This window comes from Eubalaena glacialis, chromosome 13, assembly GCF_028564815.1.
Source record: "Eubalaena glacialis isolate mEubGla1 chromosome 13, mEubGla1.1.hap2.+ XY, whole genome shotgun sequence".
NCBI classification, from domain to species: Eukaryota; Metazoa; Chordata; class Mammalia; order Artiodactyla; family Balaenidae; genus Eubalaena; species Eubalaena glacialis.
In genome coordinates this window covers 23,152,334-23,171,113 of record NC_083728.1, presented here as the reverse complement: position 1 = coordinate 23,171,113, position 18,780 = coordinate 23,152,334, and the positions used below count along the sequence as shown (strand labels likewise).

At 42.4% G+C, this 18,780-nt stretch overlaps 1 protein-coding gene, 1 long non-coding RNA gene and 1 pseudogene across 5 annotated transcripts in view; 1 reads left to right on the top strand and 2 right to left on the bottom strand.

Moving 5' to 3' along the window:
• The window catches only part of SAMHD1 (SAM and HD domain containing deoxynucleoside triphosphate triphosphohydrolase 1), a 70,957-nt gene extending 70,116 nt beyond the window's left edge, over positions 1-841 (bottom strand). For 2 of the 4 annotated variants that reach the window (XM_061209694.1, XM_061209696.1), the window contains exon 1: positions 534-839. In XM_061209694.1, coding sequence (XP_061065677.1) covers positions 534-741 — 208 coding nt within the window. In that variant the 5' untranslated portion in view covers positions 742-839. Of the gene's footprint in view, positions 1-533 lie in introns of all 4 variants that reach the window. The other 2 variants (XR_009703464.1, XM_061209695.1) reach the window with 2 other exon arrangements.
• Positions 842-864: 23 nt separating this feature from the next.
• On the top strand, positions 865-9,513 carry LOC133104057 (uncharacterized). The gene is made up of 3 exons (XR_009703465.1): positions 865-1,123; positions 5,501-5,658; positions 8,109-9,513. It is a non-coding gene; the product is annotated as an uncharacterized LOC133104057 (long non-coding RNA).
• Positions 9,514-10,914: 1,401 nt separating this feature from the next.
• On the bottom strand, positions 10,915-18,765 carry LOC133103400 (glucosamine-6-phosphate isomerase 1-like; annotated as a pseudogene).
• Between the last annotated feature and the right edge of the window lie 15 nt (positions 18,766-18,780).

The following is an 18,780-nucleotide window of genomic DNA, read 5'->3' as shown; positions in this document are numbered from 1 at the left end:
GAGCCTGAATGACAGCAACCCTCCCACCATGGGTCTTTTAACTGAAAAAGGGACCTGAGTCCCGCCTGTCCGGCGCTGGGGTGCCAAGTTCCTGAAGAAGCCCACCAGAGTTAGACCAGCTGCCCCCTCCCCGCCCCAGGTTCACAACCCCCAAAGTCCGCTCCCTTCCTACGGGTCCGCAACGCCAGACGCCCCATTTCTCCTTCGTCCATCTCAGGGTATCCCTCCTGGGCGCCGCCCCTCAGGTCCACCCCTGCGGATGCCTCCCGCGTCAAGTTTCCCTCCCCCGCCTCAGGCAACCTTCTCCGAGGGCTCGCCGCCTCAGGTTTCCGTTCTCCGCCTCAGGTCATCCCTCCTGGGCGTCCCCGCCTCAGGTCCACCCCTTCGGGTGCCTCCCGCGTCCGGTCTCCCTCGGCCGCTCTGGCTCCTCTTTGAGGCCCCCCGCTCACGGCCTCAGGGCGCCCTCTCTCAGGCCCGGCTGTCGCGACCTCGGGTCGCCGGCCCCCGGCCCCTCACCCCTACAGCCCTGCTACCTCGGCAGCGTTCCAGCAGTCCAGAATCGCTGAAGCCGCAGTCCCTTAGGAAGGAGCACACCTGCTCCGGGCCCCAGGTCCGGTGGTCGGGGTGAAGGTCGGGGCTCGGGGACCTCTCTGCGTCTGCGGGAGGGGTGTCTGGCGGGGTTCTCGGGCTACCATCGCGCCGTGGCCGCTTGGGGGGCTTCTGGGAGTCGGCACTCTGCATGGCTACACCCAGCGCCCCGCGCGGCACAGTCAAGAACCCCGGCGCCCGACCCGCGCGCAGGCGCACTCGCACTCGCAGCTCAGTGGCGGCGGCGGCGAGTCAGCTTAGTACTGCCAGCCTACTGGCCGGCCGCGCAGGCGCACTGACAGCTCAGGCCTTGGGGCCAGGCAGGCCACCCACTTCAGGCCCCCAACCCCCGGTCCCGGCGCAGGCGCAGTGACCGCCCAATGACCCCTAGCCCCACCCGCGCGTTTACGCTAAAGCGAGTGAGTAGAAGCAGAAATGAGGGTGGTGTTGATAAGGGCGGGGGCCGGGAAAGAGTGTGCCCAGGACATCCCGCTACAGTCCAGAGCAGGGGCTCTTCTGGTGAACTGAACTTCACGTGAGTACCCCAGGCTTACCCTTGGCCGTGTTGGTAAAAGGACTACTACTACTACCACTACTAAAGCCAGTACACTTTCCCATCAGCACAGCCGTAGACCCATCCAGGAGATACAGGGTGAGTGAGGCAGATTATCATCAAGCAGCGTGAACTAGTTAGTGGTCTAGGGTTGAGCAAAATATTTTCAGCAAACACTTAGAGCTTTACTGTGTGCCAGGCGCTCTTCTAAGGGCTTACAAATATTAATTAAGTATCCCAATAACCTTAAGATGTAAGGAACTGAGGTACAGAGAAATGAGTAAGTGTTTTGCCCAAGGTCACCCAGCTAGGGAGTGATGAAGCCTGAATTCACACCCAGGCAATCTAGCCTGGCTCTAAAGCCCATGCTCCTACTCACTTGCCAACAATTGCTCACTAATGGGAGTTTTGATATAAAATTATTTTATATTAGTTAATCCAAATTTTTCAATTGCTCCCTTATCCCATAGACCCGTGGGGGAAAGTATGGAGAGGTGACCTTGCCCTCCTCTGCACAGAAGGGCCAGGCCCAGAAAAACAAACCTTTAAACCACAGAATATTTTGAGAAAAAACAGTTTTCAAGACTTGTGAAACCAAAACAAGGGGAGAGGGGTCAAAGAGACAACAAAGAGCATAAATGTGAAAGACATATTTAAACTTGGAAATGGCTGTTTGAAAATTTGTGTTTTTAAGACGTGTGGGAAAATCTGCCCTGACATCAAGGTTTCTTGGGCAGTAGAAGGTGATATAAGCAGGGTTTTAAGTTTAATCAGTTGGGTTTGTTCAAAGCAATTGCTTTTGAGAATTTAATTTTTATTTGTTTTTGCTTGTTAAAGAGTATAATTTAATGCCATATTTATTATGTTTCCCCTAATCTCCTGCTTTGTAGGGGCCCTAGATCTTGCACAAGGTGGTTTCTTGAGCAAGGTCACATGGCTTGCTGACCAAGTGACAGAATCAACATTCAAAGCTGACTCCAAAACTTGGGTGGTTCCTAGTTTGCCACTTCACTTCCACTTGGTCCTGGTGATCCTATTCCATTCAGTCATTCCACAACGTGGAAACAAATGCCTGCTAGACACAGGCCCTCTGCTCTGGTTGTACTGAGAGAAATGACTATTCAGGCTCTCCTCTGATGTCAGTCTCATCATAGTTAGGACTAGAAAAAACTCTAAGTTCAATTAATTTAAGGCCCATTGCTTAATGACCTTGAATACACCCAGCAGTTCTTCCTTGCCCTTCCTTGCTTCCACCCACCCAGCTGAGTTGGGCAATTTTATTTCCGGCAGTATTAACCTTGTGGTTTTACATCTCTCCACAACTTCCTCTTAAACCAGTGCTGCTAGTTCTCAGTGCCACCTACCACCAACCCCTGGTTCTTTCTTTGAATATAACCTCCTCAAGACATTCTTTTTTCCATCTGTCAAAAATCCCAAAGCAAGCCAAAATTCTTTTTTAAAAAAGTATTGCTTTTCTTGTCTGATAAAAATAATGCTCAAGAAAGAAAACTTGGAAAACAAAATGTGTATACACACACATACAGATCCAAAGATGACCTCCTGGTGTGTGCCCCATAAGTCTTTTTCTTTTTTTTTTTCTTCATAAGTCTTTTTCTGTTCGTAGATGTAGAAACTTATCTACAGATCTGTCAAGGAATTTTTTGAAAAAAAAAAAAAAGAGACCTTGCAAAATGATAATAGCTACCATATTTGAGTACCTACTATTGATCTTGGGTGGCCACAGCCTGCAGCGGCTTGAAGCAGGGTTTCGGTTCCTGGCCAGAGATTGAGGTTGGGCAGCGGCAGTGAGAACGCTGAATCCTAGGCACTAGACCAGTGGCCAGTGACAAGGACCTGCCCCTTCGGCTTTGCAGAAATGAATTCCCACCATACATGGAAAGTAGTGAAACGAAGTGTTTAGTAGGAGGAAAAAGAGTAAGTGTGGATGGACACACGGGCGGGCTCAGAGAGAGAGTCGCACCCTCGTGGTAGTTTGAATCACTTTTATGGGGCATTTCTTCCGGGTTTCCTTTGGCCAATCATCTTGCTTTTCCTGGTTCTGTGTCCGTATTTGGTATATCTCAGGGTTTTTCCATGTGTGCACACGCATCTCTTAGCCAAGATGGATTCTAGCGAAGAGGCCTATGGGTAGGTTGATATCACTTACTATGAGGTGACGCCCCCCCCCCTTTTGACCTCCGAGGAACCTTTCTGCGAATGTATAGTTGGGAAGGTCTCCTTGACCTCGAGAATAAGAAATATGTGGTCTCTATCTTTTATCTGGGCAGGGCTCAGCTCTTCTCTCGCTTCTATTTTGGAGTTTCTGTCCACAGGGGGCGAGCTCCAGCTGTTCAACCTGGGGCCCATCTATCTCCTGCTTCACTATGAGTCAGATTTGTGCTTTACTTTATATCTATAATTTCTAATCCTCATAACAATGTCATTAGGTGGTATTATACTAGCTGGGCTTATTTAGTTATAAATACATTCATTCATTCAACAAATATGAATGTTTACTGGGTACTTACTAATTTGCCTGGCACCTGAGACATATCGATGAGCAAAAGAAACAAAAATCCCTGCCCTAGTGAAACATATTCTAGTGGGAGGAGACTGGCAGTGAATAACAATATAATTAACAGTAATAAACTTAGAAGATAGTACTTTGGAAAAAAAATTTAAAGAGGAGTAGAGGAGAATTGAGTCAGAGTTTTGAATAGGGTGGTCATAATATGGCCATAAAAGGTGACATTTAAGACATTGAGAAAGTGACATTTAAGCAGACTGGAGGGAGATGAAGGAGTCAGCCATGCAGGTGTCTGGAGGAAAAGCATTCCAGACAAAGACCATTCCAGACATGCAGGTGCCTGGAGGAACAGCAAGTGCAAAGGCTTTTGAAGCAGGAGCATGCCTGGTGTTGAGAAATAGCAGAGAGGCCAGTTTGGATGGGCAAAGTGAGTAAAGGGGAAGTGTTAAGAGATAAAGTCAAGGAGGGTGCAAACCATGTGGGAACATGAGGGCTACCCGCTGCAAGCAGCTTTGAGGTCCCATCTTTACGGCTTCATATCTAGAGATGAAAGAAAACCTCTGCTCCTCCAGTTCCAACATAAGTGAATGACTTCAACAAGTCTGATTGCATTCATTCCTGGACCAATTGCCGTGTTATAAAATGATTGACCCAAACAGGTCACATGTTACCCTTGGGTTAGAGGGTAAGGTCTAGTATCAGGAAGAAGAGAATTGGTTTTGGATAAAGATCCCAGGTGTTATTTAAAAGATTTGGAAATGAAGCCCAGGGAGGTGAAATGACTTGCCAAAGGTCACACACATGTGTTAAGTGCTTTGGGATTTTAACCTAGGTCAGCCTTGAAAACCATTGTTCTTTTCTGTAACTAGAGCTGGGTACAAGTTCTATTGCTTTTAGGCAGTCACAGAGAGAGGCCATCCCATCCTATAGAGTTTTGCTTGTGGTGACTTCCTGGGAGTGTCTCAGTGTTTGGGGTGGGGTGACCATGTATTTGGGGGTTGGGATGCTCAAACACATGAGGGAGTGGCCAGACTTCAGTGGGGTACTCCTGAGTAAACATAGTTGATGAATCCTTTTAAACTCATTGCTAAGAGCCAATCTCAACACATATTTCAACTCATATTTTAGGAGCATTGCCTCCTAAATTCAAATGGTAGTTGCATCAGCCAGCCTGATTCCAACATAGATTTGCTTGGGAGCCCCTAAGATATGACAGAAGGTGAATTTGCCATTGCTATGGTTAGCTCTCCTGAAATCATTAGGAGGAAAGCTTTTGATAGAAGCCAAAACTGTGGAACAGACTTTGGGTTTTGATGAGACTATTCAGCTATTTGATCAACCAACCCAAAAATGCACCCTATCTCTGCACTTTGTGAAAGGAAAATCAAAATGCAGTCAGTATTACTAGGAGAGCTCTCTAAAATGGAGCTGAGAGGCCACTGAGGAAGTGGGATTTTTGCATGTCTCAGCCCGGATGAAATCTGTACTTTGGCCACTTATTGTCTTAAAACAGTGATCCAGAACATCTGCACAATGTTCTAGAAACTCAAGATACTTATGAGACCCTTACCCTAAATAACCTGTCACAGTCTATGATACTTACCAGACCATTACCCTAAGTAATTCATGAAAGCTGTCCCTTAAGGATGAATATTTCCTTTTTGCTTGAGAGCCAAACATAATTCTTACAACTTTAAAAACCTTGTAGTTTTTGCCCTGATTCTGTCTGTTCCCTGGAACACTCTTTCGGTTTTACCTGAATCTTAGGCATTGCAATTTTCTACCAAATTGCAATGCCTAAGACCCCAAATAACACTCTTTGTACTTTGCAGACTTGAAACTGATTATTGTTGGACATTACATGGTGTCAGAAGTGGGAGCCAAAGTGGGAGCCAAAGTGACTACCCCTGGAGCTGCTGCAGGCACAAGTAAGGCACCTACAGGAGTCCTTTGTACTCAATCGTCTCCTCAGTGGTCTTGGGTCTTAGAGGTAAGTCTTCTTGGTTCCGAACCTCCCAATATGGTTGAGGTTCTGAGCCTTTATTTGGGTGTCCTCTGTTGCTGGCTTTATCTGGGAAGGGAATGGTTCATCTTGGTGAGTACTCAGTTATGGGGAGTTGGGTTTCTACAGGCACTGCCACCGTCCAGAACTCCAGATCAATTTATGTTTAAAACTTATGGGCCTTCCTCTTGTAAATTTCTTTCACATTGGACTAAAATCACCCATAACAACTTGAAACTCTGTTGGTCCACTTGTGGCTCATTCAAAATTTCTAAATTAGTTTGTGTGCTCAATTGGAGAAAAGCTATAGAACAAGACAAAGAGAATGGGAAGCATATTTCAATTGGTATTTTGAGGCCTCCAATTGTAATAATGAATTCACTACTATTGCTTCCCCCAGAGAAACTAACTCTCAAAAAATTTCCAAACTAGAAAAATCCTCTGAGGGTTCTGAGAACTCTCTCTCTCCAAATCTGCTTTTTTCTGTCCCTCTGAATGTCCGCCATAAGGCTCTCCTTTCTATTCATCTCTCTCTGAACTTCCTTTTTTATAACACTGAGGTTGATCCCCTGCAGAAGACCATCCATACTGCCCATCCTGTAATGGCAGCCCCTTTTAAAGCCAGGTCCAATGAGGATGGCACCAACACCATCACATATACCCCCTGGACTAAGGCATGTAAATCCGCCCTTCAAGCACTATTTTTTTTTTTTTTTTTTAAACCTGGTCATTTTTATTTATTTATTTATTTATTTATTTTTGGCTGTGTTGGGTCTTCGTTTCTGTGCGAGGGCTTTCTCCAGTTGCGGCAAGCGGGGGCCACTCTTCATCGCGGTGCGCAGGCCTCTCACTATCACGGCCTCTCTTGTTGCGGAGCACAGGCTCCAGACGCGCAGGCTCAGTAGTTGTGGCTCACGGGCCCAGTTGCTCCGTGGCATGTGGGATCTTCCCAGCCCAGGGCTCGAACCCGTGTCCCCTGCATTAGCAGGCGGACTCTCAACCACTGCACCACCAGGGAAGCCCCCAAGCACTATTAATTGGACGTGCTAAAGGGAACCAACAACATTGCCTGGGCAAAACATAAACATTTTTTGACTTACATCTCAGTTAGAAATCTCCCTAATATAAAGAAGCAAATTGAGGATAAAGTAGTTGGATGGGTGGATCAGCCTATGATGTCATTTAAATTATACCTTATGAATCTTTGTGAAACTGGAAATGCAGTTCTAGAGACAGTTCATAGTTCACCCATTTCTTTTCATCATTCCCCACACCTCCCTTACTTATCTCAAAAGGCTTGTAACCTCTCTGGGAACTCTTATCTAGACCATCTCCAATTCCTAAAACCAGAAGGAAAAAAAAAAAGAGAGAGAGAGCGTGAAAAGGGCTTTTAAAAATACAAGGTGCTGGGCTTCCCTGGTGGCGCAGTGGTTGAGAATCTGCCTGCCAATGCAGGGTACACGGGTTCGATCCCTGGTCTGGGAAGATCCCACATGCCGCGGAGCAACTAGGCCCGTGAGCCATAATTGCTGAGCCTGCGCGTCTGGAGCCTGTGCTCTGCAACAAGAGAGGCCACGATAGTGAGAGGCCCGCGCACCGCGATGAAGAGTGGCCCCCACTTGCCGCAACTAGAGAAAGCCCTCGCACAGAAACGAAGACCCAACACAGCCATAAATAAATAAATAAATAAATAAAAAGACTTTCTCTCTATTTCACTCTTTAAAAAAAACAACAAAAAAAAAAACGTGACCCTTATCTCAAGGAGAAGGTCTGAAGGCATTGTAGTGTTTGGGACTTGTTAATCACTGTGATTAACAAGGAAAATAGTTTCAGAATTTTTATAAAGGTGGGGTTTAAAGCCAGTAACCTGGGTGGGACTGGAGGGTTGTCTTTGGAGTTGCATTTGCATAATAAATATATTGTAGTTCCCTATATCGTGAGAGTACACCAATACACATAGTAGTGTTTAAGATGCTCTTATTTACATTGTTTATAAGACTGAGAAAACCTCAATTATCCCTACTAATGAGAAGTATAATTTACATGTGAGGTGGCTTCAAGGGAATTGAACTTTCCCCTATCTACTGTGCTCTGAGTATCTGGGAATAAGCTGGCAGTAGATTCTGAGAAGGAGAGCAGTGTTCCTTGGAGAAAAAGACCCTTTTCAGTGCCACCTTGACTCAATCTTCAGGACGTTGGTGAAAGCTGGTGCTAAGGCTTCTAAGGTGGAAAGTTTAGGGAAGATGTATTAAAGGCAAGTAATCTAGGGCTCCCAGGAGGCAACTGGGAGAGAGGGTTTGGAAGAGAAGGATTGAGTGAAGGGAGAAGATTGTTATTGGACCACGTTAATAACCCCTCCCCCCCCCAAATATTTGTTGTAAGCAACTTTTTGAAAGGAAATCTTTCAACAAGCTGAGTTTCCTCTGTGTGTGATGCAGGTGAGAAGATCTGCTCCAAAACAGAAACAGGAAATGAGAATGTTTCACATGGCAAAGGAAGAGAGAAGCTTAAGGAAGACAGCCCAGGACTTCCCAGAATACGGAGGATATAAATCTGTCACCTCAAGATTAATATCAAAAGACACAGTATAGCTTACAGATTAAAATTGAGCTGTAGTCCATCCAAGGGTGAATGGATAAACAAAATGTGGTCTATACACACAATAGAATATTACTCATCCTTAAAAAGAAGGAAATTCTGACACATGCTACAACATGCATGAACCTTGACGATATTATGCTAAGTGAAATAAGCCAGGCACAAAAGCAAAAATACTGTATGATTTCACTTAGATGAAGTATCGAAAGTAGTCAAAATAATAGAAACAGAACGTAGAATGGTGGTTGCCAGGGGCAGGGAGGGAGGGGAAAAAGGGAGTTGTTGTTTAATGGGTATAGAGTTTCAGTTTTGCAAGATTTTTGAAAAAGTTCTGGAGATTGGTTGCACAACAATGTGAATGTTAATGCCACTAAACTGTATACTTAAAATGATTAAATGGTAAGTTTTATACATATTTTACCACACAAAAACCCCCTAATTTCATTGAATTAAAAAAAAAAATTGGGGAACCAGAGTGCTTGGGTTTGACTCTTGAGACCTTGGGCAAGTTACTTAAAATCTATGAGCTCTAATTTCCTCCTCTGTAAAGTTTTGTTACAGGGCTTTATGAGAATTGAGTCTGGCACATAGAAAATGCTTAATACATGTGAGATATAATTATTATAAAAAGCAACCCTGGGACTTCCCTGGTGGTCCAGTGGTTAGGACTCCGTGCTTCCACTGCAGGGGGCGAGGGTTTGACCCTTGGTCGGGGAATTAAGCTCCCGCATGCCGCGCAGTGCGGCAAAAAAAAACCCCAAAATCAAGACAAACCAACCCCCAAAATAAAAACAAAAAATGTCCCTAAGCCTCTTTCTTCAATTCACGAATTTGACAAATGTCAAGCCCATACTTCCTTCAATGCATCATTCTACACTCTGGGAAAACTACAGAAAAAATGTTCCACCTACATGGAGCTTAATTACTAGTGGTGGATTCAGATAATACATGAGTAGATTATAAATTCTGGGAAGAAAAATAAAACATGTTAAGAGTATAGGAAAGGCTGGGAAGTGCTGTGACCTGACACTTGAGCAGAACCCAAATGAAGTAAGGAGCCTGTGGGGTACTCCACTGTGTAATGAATATCTACTATTTTAACAACCTTGTATCATAATGTTATAGATTAAATACTGCCTAATTCTTAACTTTGCAAACATTAGCCTCACTAAACAAAATTTATTCCAAATGCCAGTATCTGAAACAAATTCAGCAAAGAAATAAAAAAAATCCAAAACCTTTCAATCTTTCCTGTATTTTTTTTCTTGAAAATACTAGATTTAAAAGAAAATGTCACATGGTAAACAAGTCCAGTGATCCATTCGCTTAAAACAGAATGACAGCACAATCACATTATAAAACCTAAAAATGAAACGCTGGTACCAAACACAGCAGTTAAAGAGAGGCCTGAGCCAGGCTCTGAAAGATCTTTCCCAGAAATAGAGGCAGCAGCAGCTTCAAAGAGGCACAAAAATTGGGAGAAGGAGGAGGCAGCATTCAAACCATCAAGGCATAAGAGTACAAAAAAAACAGAGCAATAGACTCATCTTGTGAACAAGGGGGGTGAAGGATAAAAGGGTAAAAGCGTACTTCCTGATGTTCTGGGAACATCAGACCACGCCACATGAACACAGGTGGGTTAGAAGGGCAGTTTTTTAAGTGGGGAAAGGATATTAGTCAACTTTAGAAGCACTTGGTCTGTTTCTTGGCACTCAACTCTCAGGGACACAGGAAACACGTCACTCTAGTGTTGTTTCTAAACTCATAATTGAGCTGCTTGCCCTGACCCCATCACCTTGGCTGAACATAACATTGAATCTTGGCCGTGTCTGTTGCTCCCGTGGACGTCCTACTTATGAATGAGTATGTATAAGAGAGGTGCCACAGTGAGACCTTGGAACAAAACACACGGCTCTCTTGGGAAAAGGGTTTCTGCCTTCCTCCTGGTGCTGGAGGGTCCCTGAGGATAGGAGTTTGATGTGGCTGGGCCCCTTGAGGCTCTGAGTTCATCAGCAAAACTTTCTCTTTAGCCCCACCCACCCATATCCTTCCCCAAGGAGGCTCTGAGTTCATGGAAAGGCCAACTGAGAGAGCAGAAAAAAACAGCTGGGGAAAGAAAGTAAGGGATAGTTTTCTTCCTGTGGCACTTGTTACTGACCAGAGTGACTACTTCCTTATAGTGACTTTAGACATTGAGAGAGTTTGTTCCTTAATCTGGAACACTGATTCTCAAATAAGGGGAAGGCCTTCCCAAGAGGGGCTCTTAAGACTCTCCAAAGAGGTTTTGTCCAATATACATAAGCCCCAAACTCCCTCTCAATTGAGATCAGTGCATGTAATGACAGAAATTCCTGACGGGAGTATATTGTACATCTGAACAGTGTTAGAGGCACAAGAAAAAGCTAAAAACCCCTAATCTGTGGGGCAGACGTCAAAATTATATAGTGATTTTTTTTCTCATTAAGTTACAAATAAGTAGCTAAATTCCATGACTAGACTCCACACTGAACAGCCAGGAACAACAAGTTCACCCATTCAACTAGTAACCACACTAGATTAAAGCAATACAATTCTGTCCTCCTAAAGACAATTTCCATAAAGACCCGCCTGTCCCAGTGAGGTAGTTGACACTAGGATTAGCACAGGCTAATCACTGTACGGTTTCTTAGAAGACTGGCTTTTCTCTGTTTCCTTGTCTTTCATAGTGCACAAGTGGTCCACCAACTTGTTATGAACAAGCATTAAACCTCTGAAATACTTGACAGTCTTCACTTTCAACTCTAGGGTGGCATCCTCGTCGCACATAAACACTGTGTGGGGATGCTACTGGAAGGCAGACATATGGCTAACTCCCTCCTCCATGGCCTTATACAGAGCAAATGCCTTGTGAGCACCTGAGATGAAGATTATCATCTCTCTAGCACCCATCACAGTGCCCACGCCCACCATCAGGGCCATGGTGGGCACCTTGGTGAGATTTCCATCAAAGAATCTAGCATTGGCTAGGATGGTGTCCATGGCCAGTGTCTTCACACGGGTCCTACATAATAGACTGGAGCCTGACTTGTTAAAGGCAATGTGTCCACCAAGGCCGGTGCCTCCCAACAAACAGCTCAATCCCTCCCGCAGCCTTGATCTTCTCTTTAAAGGCATTACACTCAGCCTGTAGGCCAGCTGCATTCCCATCCAGAATGTGGGTGTTTTCTGGGTGGATGTCAATGTGTTTGAAGAAGTTGTTCCACATGAAGGCATGGTAGCTCTCCGGGTGGTCTCAAAGAAGGCCCACATACTCATCCATGTTGAAAGTCTTCACACATTTGAAGGACAGGTCTCCATTCTTATAGTACTCAATCAGCTTCTTGTAGCAGACAAGTGGGGTGCTCACAGTGGGGAGCCCCAGGGTGAAGTACTTGTCTGGCCCTTGGCTAAACTGGATGATGTAGTTCCTGATGTATTTGGCCACCCACTCACTGGCCTGAGAAGTCCAGGATGGTGAGCTTCATCTTGTTGAAGACACCTCCTGCGGTGGCTGTAGAGACTGCACTAATCTTTCCTTGTTTAATGATAACATAAATAATTCATTGGAACAGAAGCATTAAAATTGTCAGAAAGGTAACATTTAGACATTGCAAAGATGATATATTAAGTGACATATATGATCCATTTTTACCTTAAAAATACAATGATTTTTTCAATATGCATTGAAAAAAGTCTAGGAAGATTCACATCAAGAGGTAGCTACAGTGCAGCCATTATGGAAACCAGTATGGAGGCTCCTTAAAAAACTAAAAATAGAGTTACCATATGATCCAGCAATCCCACTCCTGGGCATATATCCAGAAAAGATGAAAACTCTAATTCGAAAAGATACATGCACCCCAATGTTCATAGCAGCACTATTTACAATAGCCAAGACATGGAAGCAACCTAAGTGTCCATCAACAGATGAATGGATAAAGAAGATGTGCTGTATATATATACAATGAAATATTCCTCAGCCACAAAAAAGAATGAAATATTGCCTTTTGCAGCGACATGGATGGACCTAGAGATTACCATACTAAATGAAGTAAGTCAGAGAGAGAAAGACAAATATCATATCATTGATATGTGGAATCTAAAATAATGATACGGGGCTTCCCTGGTGGTGCAGTGGTTGAGAATCTGCCTGCTAATGCAGGGGACACGGGTTCGAGCCCTGGTCTGGGAAGATCCCACATGCCGCGGAGCAACTAGGCTCGTGAGCCACAACTACTGAGCCTGCGCGTCTGGAGCCTGTGCTCCGCAACAAGAGAGGCCACGATAGTGAGAGGCCCGCGCACCACGATGAAGAGTGGCCCCCGCTTGCCGCAACTAGAGAAAGCCCTCGCACAGAAACAAAGACCCAACACAGCCAAAAATAAATAACTAAATAAATAAAATAAAATAATGGTACAAATGAACATATTTACAAAACAGGAACAGAGTCACAGATGTAGAAAACAAACTTATTGTTACCAAAGGGGAAAAGGGTGGGGCAGAGGGATAAATTGGGAGATTGGGATTGACGTATACACACTACTATATATAAAATAAACAACAAGGATTTACTGTACAGCATAGGGAACTATATTCAATATCTTGTAATAAACTATAATTGATAAGAATCTGAAAAAAATATATGACCGAATCACTTTACTGTACACCTGGAACTAACACAGTATTCTAAGTTAACTATACTTTAATTAAAAAAAAAGGGGGGGGGCTGTAATGTGGAGCAAATGGACCTCTTAGACACTGCTGGTGGGAATGCAAAATGATCCACTTTGAAAAAAGACGTGGATATCTTACGAAGTTAAACACGTACTTACCATTTGGCCCAGCAGTGCAACTCATAAAGGAATAAAAGAGAAATAAAATTATATGTTCAAAGACTTGCATACATATGTTCATAATTATTAATAGCCTCAAACTGGAAACAACCCAAATGTCCATCAACTGGTAATGACATAAAACAAATTGAGTATAACCAAGGTATGGAAAATTGCTCAGCAATAAAAAGAAATATTTATACATACCACATGAATGAATTTCGGAAACATTATACTAAGTGACAGAACTCAAATACAAAAGATTACATGCTGTGCATACATGTATTTATATGAAATTCTAGAAAAGGCAAACCTATGGTAACAAAAAGCAGACCAACAATTGCCTGGGTAAGTGGTGGGGAGGATATGGGGAAGGCGGGGAATATTAGAGGGAAAAAGAAAACTTTTTAAAGTGATGGAAATGTTCTATATACGCATACCTCAGAGATATTGCAGGTTCAGTTGTAGACCACTGTAATAAAGCAAATATTGCAAAAAAGTGAGCCACACAAATTTTTTTGGCTTCCCAGTACATACAGAAGTCAGTTGTTTTTACACTATGCAGTAGTCTATTAAGTGTGCAATAGCATTGTCTAAAACAACAGTGTACATACTTTAATTAAAAAATACTTTATTGCCAAAAAATGCTAGCCATCATCTAAGCCTTCAGCGAGTTGTAATCTTTTGCTGGTGGAGGGTCCTGCCTCGATGTTCATGGCTGCGGACTGAGCAGGGTGGTGGTTGCTGAAGGTTGGGGTGGCTGTGGCGATGTCTTTAAGACAACAATAAAGTTTGCCACATCGACTGACTCCTCCTTTCACTTGAACACTTAGAGGCCATTTAGACTTATTACTTGGCCTATTTCAATATTGTTGCGTCTCAGGGAATAGGGAGGACTAACGAGAGGGAGAGAGACTGGGGAATGGCAGGTCAGTGGAGCAGTGAGAACACACACATTGCCATCTTACATGGGTGTGGCTCATGGCACCCCAAAACAATGATAATATCATACATCAAAGATCACTGATCACAGGTTACCATAAATATAATAATGAAAAATTTGCAATGTTGTGAGAATTACCAAAATGTGACAGAGACATGAAGTGAGCAAATACCGTTGGAAAAATGGCGCCAATAGACTTGCTTGATGCAGAGTTGCCACAAACCTTCAATTTGGTAAAAAGAACGCAGTATCTGTGAATCACAATAAGGCAAAGCACAATAAAACGAGGATTGTAGTGGTAGTTATACAATCATATATAATTATGATTATACAAACTATACACTTGGAGTGGGTACATTTTATTCTATGTAAATTATACCTCAGTGAAGCTGGAAAAAATTCATCATAAAACTTAAGATTTACACAATTTTCTTCATGTGAAAAAATAATAAAAATTTTTAAAAATTTGAACAGGTGACCTCTGGTTGGTGGGAATATAGTTTTTATTTTTTGCTTACATATATTGAATGTTATACAATGAATGTTATTTTCCATAATTAATCAATTATTTCTTGAAGTGATGATGACCTAACTGAAGTAAGTAAATAAGCCCAACTTGGTTTGGTGAGACAGCGTCAGGGTGGATGTTTGAACCTGGATCTCTATACTCTTGGCCATTATACAGGTACATTCCAAGTTTCCCGGATAAGAATAATAGCCTGGGATGCTTAACAAAACTGTTTGTATACTACACTTTTAAATCTGCATAGTTAATAAGCCCTCAGAGGTGATTCTTACCACGGGGAAATTTGATGGAACCATTGCCTACATGCAGAATCTGAAACCTCAGGAACATTTTCTTTTATATTAAGCGTCTGTCATCGATGCCAAATAATCCCACATGTGTATTAGTTACCCCACCTGGAATCTATTACCATTAATCTTTCCTGGAAAGTCATCTTCCTTATGAAGCTATCCCTAAGTGGGACCCCATACCTGCCCAGAGTTGGGTGACCCTTGGTGGTTCCTTTTCTATCCCCATTACCAGTACAGTAAAGCATATAGCTCTTCTTGCCCAGGTGTTTACTTAATTGGCACGACTGACACTGGGGCTGGATAAATTCTTTGCTGTGGGGGCTGTCCAGTGCACTGTAGGATGTTTAGCAGCATCTCTGGCTTCTACCCTTAGATACCAGTAGCACCAACCTCCCATGCCCAGTTGTGACAACCAAAAATGCAAAAATGTCTCCAGTCATTGTCAAATGTCCCTGAAGGTGGCAAAATTAACCAAGTTAAGAACCATTAACTTGTCTCCTGTGTCAGTCTAAACATCTTCTAATCAATCCTCTGCATAGATTCCAGATTTCTAAAACTTGCAGTTCAAAGCATAGTCCTTAGCCCAGCAGCACTGGTGTTAGGTATAAGAGCTTGTTAGAAAAACAACATCTCAGGCCCAACCCCAGGCTCTGCATTTTTAACATGATTAACAATCCCTGGTGATTCCTATGCTCTTAAAGTTTGAGAAGAACTGCCAGAAAGTCTCTAACTTGCCTGAGGGTTAATATCACTTGGAACAGAGGTTAACAAAATTCCTAAGTCCTTCTCCTGGAGATTTCATTCCATTGGTCAAGGGTGGGGCCTAGGAGCCTGCATTGTTAATATGTGTCTCAGGTAATCCTTATCTTTGGGCAAGTTAAGGAACTGCCAAAATAAACATTAGGGAATTCCCCGGTGGTCCAGTGGTTAGGACTTGGCGCTTTCTCTGCTGGGCCTGGGTTCAATCCCTGGTTGGGGAACTAAGATTCCACATGCCGTGCAGCTTGGCCACCAAAAAAAAAAAAAAAATTCAGATTTTGTCATTATCCACATAAAATTAAAACCTCTTTTGTGGCTCCCCATGACCTGGAGCAGTGGTTCTCAACCTTAGGTACTCACCTAGGGAGTACTTAAAAATCCTAATACTAGGTTGTTCCCCAAACCAATTAAATCAGAAATCTCTGGGGGAGAAACCCATTCACTGATGTGTGTTTTAAAACTCCCCAGTTGCAGCCAATGTTGAGAACCACTGGAAATTACCAAGCCTGAGCTCCTCAGCCTGGCTTAAAGCCCAACTAGAAAGGTCCCTTTCTAGCTCTGCTTTGCACTGCACTTTTACATATGTACACTTTACTCCCGCCTCACTAAACTATCTGAAATTCTTACACCTATAGTACTTTCAAGTCGCTGGGCCTTCTACTGGTTATGCTGTCTTCTACTGCCCTGGCAAACAGTCATTCATCCCTAATGACTAAATTACCACTTAGCCCCCACTTTAGAGTTAATTAATTAATTAATTAAGGCTGTGCCGCGCAGCACACGGGATCTTAGTTCCCCGACCAGGGATTGAACCCGTGCCCCCTGCGGTGGAAGTGTGGAGTCCGAACCACTGGACCACCAGGGAATTCCCTAGAGTGATTTTACATTTCCCTGACAAACTCGTTCAGGCAAAGTGAATCATTCCCTTCTCTGTGCTAACACCATCCATCTTTGTGTAGACTTGTATTACTATATTTATTCCAGTATATTAATAGGCTACAAATATTATATCTTGAGGACAGGAACTATGCCTGGTTCACCTTTATATCCCTAGCACCTAGCAAAGGGCCAGGCATACAGTAAACAGCCAATAATGTCTGTTGACTTAGTGAAAGTATTGTAAGGAACAAAATAAAAACAAGCGGGAATATTACCTTCTTTAAAAAAAATTTTTTTTTGATTTGACATAATCTAACCACATAAAAATCTTAATTAGAAAAGAACTTTTGTTGGGAGGGAGACGCAAGAGGGAGGAGATATGGGGATATATGTATACGTATAGCTGATTCACTTTGTTATACAGCAGAAACTAACACACCATTGTAAAGTAATTATACTCCAATAAAGATGTTAAAAAAAACCCAAAAAACTTTTAAGCTGTGATCCTCAAATGAAGAAATACACCTGAAAGCACTCCTAAGAGAGAAGCCTTTTCCTTGATTCAGAATCATAATTTGGTCCATTCCAAGGCTTTGAAATAATTCTGTTTTTTTATATGTGTCTACGGCATTTTTTCAATTGAGGTGAAATTCACCTAACATAAAATTAACTATTTTAAAGTGTAAAATTTAGTGTCATTTAATAAATTTACAATGTTATGCAATCACCACCTATATCAAGTTCCAAAATTATTTTCATCACCTCAAAACAAAACCCTATACTCATCAAGCAGTCATTCACTCCCCATTCTCTTCCTAGCTCCTAGAAAGCACCAGGAACATTAACTTTTAAGTTACACTAAGATATTTTAAAGATATAAAGCAGATAGTTAAAGAGATACAGATTCTAGATGGTTGCACAATTGCATCTAGTCACACAGAAGAGCTCAAGTGTAGTTTTTTCAATAATCTCAAAAAACTCCATTATTTTATTAACCATTTTATGTACATTGATATTCAGTCTTGAAAACTGATAAAAACACGTCCAGAGTTTCTTATAAAGACAATGTACAAATGCTCATTTACATTCTGCACATTAATAACGATGATGAAAATGACACAATAGTTATAGCTACATAAAAATATATACAAGGATTCAAACAGACGATGTTATTTGGCTTATAACATGTGTAGATACTACACAAAAAATGAGGATGTAATTTTCAGAAAAGTAAAATGTGACCAAAATCACTTTTCATCTTAAAATTTAAAAATAAAATTCCTAACAATTGTAATTACTAGTTCATACTCAAATCTCAGACTAATTCAAATTAGCCAGGGTTAGACATAGGTTAAGTTAAATATTTGTTAAATATTTTGCATTTAAAAAAATAAGGTTTGTGGTTTAAAAAACATACATTTGATAACATTTTCTCAAAATTAATTAAGAATGGCTTATCCATGTCCTTCCAGATTCTGGAAACATACTAGAAAAAGTGAATACCGAACAGCCGACTCTTTGGAAAGTTGCACCCCAAGCCCCAGAAAACACCCAGTGATCAAACCCTAATGGGAAACTCATAATGCACCGATGATACTGAGAACAAAGAGGGGGAAGTAATATGGCATGAGGTGACATTAATGTGGTTTTGAAAAAGGTTTCAACTATTCTTAGGGAATCAATTAGACATTGAGAATGACCAATCTCATGATGACCTCAAAAACAGTATCTCACATATTATCATGGTGCTACCTTACTAGTAGGAATATAGTTTCTAACAACTCTTTTCTGTATTTTACTCTACTGGCTTGAGAAGCAGCTTCCTATTTTGAGAATTATATGACATAATATAATCATATATAACTAAGTTAATGGTTTGGAAAACAAAATGATAGTAGTTTTAAAAAGGAGCAAGTATCTCTTTTATCAGGTTGTGACACCAGGCTAAGAGGGCTTAGGGCTGGAAAGCAAGGAGTGGGGGTAGTGCAGGGGTTCAGGTACAAATCTGCTTCTGCTCAAGGAGAGGAAGGGCACGAGAAGTGTCTGGACAACCCAGAATGGTCTTGGCACCTGGATGTGGAGCTACCACACTGGGTCAGAGACAGGCTGGGCATCATCCTCTGGCCCAGATGCCATGGAACCCAACCCCTACTCAATACTAAATTAGGAACACAAACCTCTCAAATGACACTTACCAAAACCAGATTATTCACCCTCATATTACAAAGCCCAGAAGAAGAAGACATTTAATTATTTTAAAAAGTG